The 4,986-nt window shown below is 41.7% G+C and overlaps 1 protein-coding gene across 1 annotated transcript; it reads left to right on the top strand.

Annotated features, from left to right (window-relative positions):
- The first annotated feature begins 422 nt into the window (after nt 1–422).
- LOC109865276 (zinc finger protein RFP-like) lies at nt 423–4,144 on the top strand. The gene has a single exon (XM_020453379.2). The coding sequence runs from the start codon at nt 423–425 to the stop codon at nt 2,097–2,099; it is 1,677 nt and encodes a 558-aa protein (XP_020308968.1). The 3' UTR covers nt 2,100–4,144.
- The last annotated feature ends 842 nt before the right edge of the window (nt 4,145–4,986 follow it).

The following is a 4,986-nucleotide window of genomic DNA, read 5'->3' as shown; positions in this document are numbered from 1 at the left end:
TTTTGTAGCTCTGAGTCTCCACTTTTATCCAATTGTACAATCCGGGTGTGCAAACCTCTTAGTGACTTACCTAGAAAGACTCACAGCTGTAATCGCTGCCGATTCTAACATGTATTGACTCAGGGGTGTGATAATTGTGTATTTCATTTTCAATACATTTTCTAAAATGTCTAAAAACAATGTTTTCATTTGGTCATTATGGGGAATTGTGTGTAGATGAGTGAGAAACAAATATATTTAATCAATTTTTTAAGTCAGGCTGTAACATAAAAAAATTTGGAATAAGTCAAGAGTTATGAATACTTTCTGAAGGGCACTGTATGTTTAGTGAGCAAAGATATTGAAGTTGACTCATTCCAATAACTGATTTAGCCTATGTTTTGGGGGTTCTTTACAGTTTATATTCTGTATGTGTTCCAGATATGGCATCCCCCAGCAGTCTCCTGTCTGAAGAGCAGTTCCAGTGCTCTATCTGTCTGGATGTGTTCACTGACCCAGTCTCCATCCCATGTGGACACAACTTCTGCAAGGCCTGTATCAAAGGATACTGGGATAGCACAGGCCTGTTCCAGTGTCCCCTGTGTAAGCAGATATTCCACATAAGACCTGAACCGGATGTCAACAGAACACTTAGAGGAGTTGCAGAACTTTTTAAGGGATTGATAGTGAGAGACAGAGAGGATTTCACTACAGAGCCTGGAGAAGTGGTCTGTGATGTCTGCACTGGCAGGAAGCGCAAGGCTCTAAGGTCCTGCCTGGTTTGTCTGACCTCGTACTGTGAGCCTCATCTGGAGCCTCATCAAATAGCCCCAGCCCTGAAGAGACACCAACTGATCAACCCTGTAAAGAACCTTGAAGACAGGATGTGTAAGAAGCACAACAAACTCCTTGAGCTGTTCTGTAGGACTGACCAGATATGTGTGTGTCAGTTCTGCTCTGAGACTGACCACAAGGCTCATAACAGCGTACCTCTGGAAGAAGAATGTGACCAAAGGAAGGCTCAGCTTGGGAAGACAGAGGCACAAGTGAAGGAGATGATTCAGGAGCGACTGCAGAAGGTTAAGGAGATCAAACACTCAGTAGATCTCAGCAAAAAACACACTGAGAGGGAGATGTCTGACAAAGTACAGATCTTCACCGCTCTAGTTCACTCCATTGATAAATGTAAGGCTGAGTTCATTTGTGTGATTGAGCAGAAGCAAGAAGCTTCAGAGAAGTGTGCTAAAGGTATCATTAAAGAACTGGAGCAAGAAATCACTGAGCTGAAGAGGATAAGCTCTGAACTGGGGCAGCTCACACACACCAAGGACCATCTCCAACTCCTCCAGAGCTCCCCATCCTGGTGTCTCCCTGTAAAGGCCAAGGACTGGTCGGAGATCAGTGTTCAAAGCCACCTGCACATGGGGTACATGAAGAGAGCTGTATCTCAGCTGGGAGACAAACTGACGAGTGAGGTAAAGAGATTTCATAATGAGATGGAGAATGAGCTGAAGAAGTTGTGTGAAGCTGAGATGAAGATTCTGCAGTATGCAGTGGATGTGACTCTGGACCCTGACACAGCATATCCTGAACTAATCCTGTCTGTGGATGGGAAGCAAGTGAGGTGTGGGGACCAATCACAGAATCTCTCAAATAACCCAAAGAGGTTTACTTATATATACAGTGTCCTGGGGAAGGAGGGCTTCTCCTCAGGGAAATTTTACTATGAGGTACAGGTGAAGGGCAAGACTGAATGGGATTTAGGAGTGGCCACAGAATCCATCAATAGGCAGGGGTGGTTACCGCTGAGCATTGAGGATGGAGTCTGGACTTTGGGGCTGAGCACAAATAATTACTATGAGGCTAATGACCCCAAAGTACAGCTGAGCCTGAAAAAGAAGCCCCAGAAGGTGGGGGTGTTTGTGGATTATGAGGAGGGTCGGGTCTCCATTTATGATGTGGATGCCACTGCCAGATCTCACATCTGCTCTTTCACTGGCCACAAATTCACAGAGAAACTCTATCCATACTTCCACTGTGGGTATCCTAATGGTGATAGAAACATAGCCCCTCTGGTCATCTCTCCTGTCAGTCATATGACTGGCCCAGTGCTACATTAGGGATGCATTTTGTTACGTTACAGATTTATTCTAAAATTGATTTTTTTTAAATATCCTCATCAATCTACACACAATACCCCGTAATGACAAAGCGAAAAACAGGTTTGAGATTCTAAATTGAGCTCAGATGCATCCTGTTTCCATTGATCAAATTTGATCAGATCTCTCAAATCAAATTTGATTTGATTTGATTTGATCATTCTTGAGATGTTTCTACAACTTGTTTGGAGTCCACCTGTGGGGAATTCAATTGATTGGACATGATTTGAAAAGGCACACACCTGTCTATAGAAGGTCTCACAGTTGACAGTGCATTTCAGAGCAAAAACCAAGCCATGAGGTTAAAATAATTGTTTGAAGAGCTCAGAGACAGAATTGTGTCGAGGCACAGATCTGTGGAAGGGTACCAAAACATTTATACAGCATTGAAAGTCCCCAAGAACACGGTGGCCTCCACCATTCTTAAATGGAAGAAGTTTGGAACCACCAAGACTCTTCCTAGAGCAGGCCGCCCAGCTAAACTGAGCAATCGAGGGAGATAGGCCTTGGTCAGGGAGGTGATCAAGAACCCAATGGTCACTCTGACAGAGCTCCAGAGTTCCTCTGTGGAGATGGGAGAACCTTCCAGAAGGACAACCATCTCTGCAGCAATCCACCAGTCAGGCATTTATGGTAGAGTGGCCAGATGGAAGCCTCTCCTCAGTAAAGGGGACATGAAATCCTGCTTGGAGTTTGTCAAAAGACACCTAAAGAGTCTCAGATCATGAGGAACAAGATGCTCTGGTCTGATGAAACCAAGATTGAACTCTTTGGCCAGAATGTCAAGAGTCACGTCTGGAGGAAACCTGGCACCATACCTACGGTGAAGCATGGTGGTGGCTGCATCATGCTGTTGGGATGTTTTTCAGTGGCAGGGACTGGGAGACGAGTCAGGATCGAGGAAAAGATGTACGGAGCAAAGAGATTATGGATGAAAACCTGCTCTTAAGTGCTCAGGACCTCAGACTGGGGTGAAGGTTCACCTTCCAACAGGACAACGACCCTAAGCACAAGACAACACAGGAGTGGCTTCAGGAGAAGTTGATGAATGTCCAGATCGAACATCTCTAGAGACCTGAAAATAGCTGTGCAGCAACACTCCCCATCCAACCTGACAGAGCTTGAGAGGATCTGCAGGGGAGATCGGGAGAAACTCCCCAAATACAGGTGTACCAATCTTGTAGCGTCAGACTCTAAGCTGTAATCGCTGACTAAGGTGCTTCAACAAAGTCCTGAGTAAAGGGTCTGAATACTTATGTAACTGTAATATTTCAATTTTTGATTTGTCTTTACATTTGCAAAACAGTTAAAAATAATAATATTTTTGCTTTGTCATTATGGGTTATTGTGTGTAGATTGATGAGAGAAAAATCAATTTAATCAATTTTAGAATAAGACTGTAACGTAACAAAATTTGGAAAAAGTAAAGGGGTCTGAATACTTTCTGAATGCACTGTATACTCAGGAGGTGGAAAAAGTGCCCAATTGTTGTACTTGAGTAAAAGTAAAGATACCTTCATAGAAGTGAAAGTCACCCAGTAAAATACTACTTGAGTAAAAGTCTAAAAGTATTTGGTTTGAAATATACTTAAGTATCAAAAGTAAATGTATAAATCATTTCAAATATTTCAAATTTAGTGAGTCTGCCAGATCAGATGCAGTAGGGATGACCAGGGTGACGTTCTCTTGATAAATGTATAAATTGTACCATTTTCCTGTCCTGCTAAGCATTCAAAATGTAACAAGTAATTTTGGGTGTCGAGGAAAATGTATGGAGTAAAAAGTAAATTATTTTCTTTAGGAATGTAGTGAAGTAAAAGTAAAAGTTGTCAAAAAAAGAAAGTAAAGTTAAGTACAGATACCCCAAAAAACTATTTAAGTAGTACTTTAAAGTATTTTTTACTTAAGTACTGTATACTACTGTATAGTAGCTAATCGCCTGGTAAAAATGTATGATTACAACTGTTACTCTAATTTATTATGTGAAAATAAAGAACAAGTACTTCCCTAAACTGTGTGTGTTGATCAGTCTCTGTATGTTGGAACAATGGCTGTAATAGGAGTGTGGGGAACAGCATTCCTGGCATTGTTAATTGAACTAATCTGATCTGGTCTGACAGGAACAACAGGCAGGTGTGTGTTCCAGCAAACACCATTTCACATCCAGTAATTCAGGCAGACTACTTGAACACATTTTGTGATGAAATGCATAGGCCTAAGTGATTTATTTAATGTAGATTCTGAGCTCTTTTTCATAAACATGATAATCTCAGGTCATATGCAGGTAGTACAAACCTGGGTCAAATGTACATTTGCTGTTTCAAATACTTCGGGTGCATTTTTGCCTTCCCGGCACAATGGAACCAATAGGAATAGATCCAAAAGTGCAAAAGTGCCCACCTGAAACACTGAATGTTAGCTAAATCAATCATGCCCCAAGTATTTTAAAGAAAATAAATATGCTGGTTATTGACTCAGGCCTAATGTGGCTTTGTGCCAGGCTCAAGTTACAGTATATGACTACTCTGACCACACCTCATCTAACTGACCCATAATTTGACATAAAAAAACACCTACTGAATCTGACATATCAATGCACAGTGTGCCCACACTATACAGTAGAATGTCCTAGATGCGGTTGTTTGCAGTAATGACAAAGCTAAATAGCAGTGCACAAATTACTAATAATTCCACACACATTAGAATGATAATGGTTCTGTTCCACCATTAAGTGAACTGTGGTGAAGGTGACCCATCTGTCAAGCCCACTTAATAAGGCAAATGTAATTATAATTCTGCACCTGTTTAAGGGTTGGGTGACAAAGACATTAGATGTGCGTTTCTGGGT

Source organism: Oncorhynchus kisutch, linkage group LG20, assembly GCF_002021735.2.
Source record: "Oncorhynchus kisutch isolate 150728-3 linkage group LG20, Okis_V2, whole genome shotgun sequence".
Classification (NCBI taxonomy): Eukaryota; Metazoa; Chordata; class Actinopteri; order Salmoniformes; family Salmonidae; genus Oncorhynchus; species Oncorhynchus kisutch.
This window is presented reverse-complemented; position numbering and strand designations above follow the sequence as displayed.

Coding starts and splice junctions, on each gene's coding strand:
- LOC109865276 (XM_020453379.2), top strand. CDS start 423: ATGGCATCCCCCAGCAGTCTCCTGTCTGAAGAGCAGTTCCAGTGCTCT.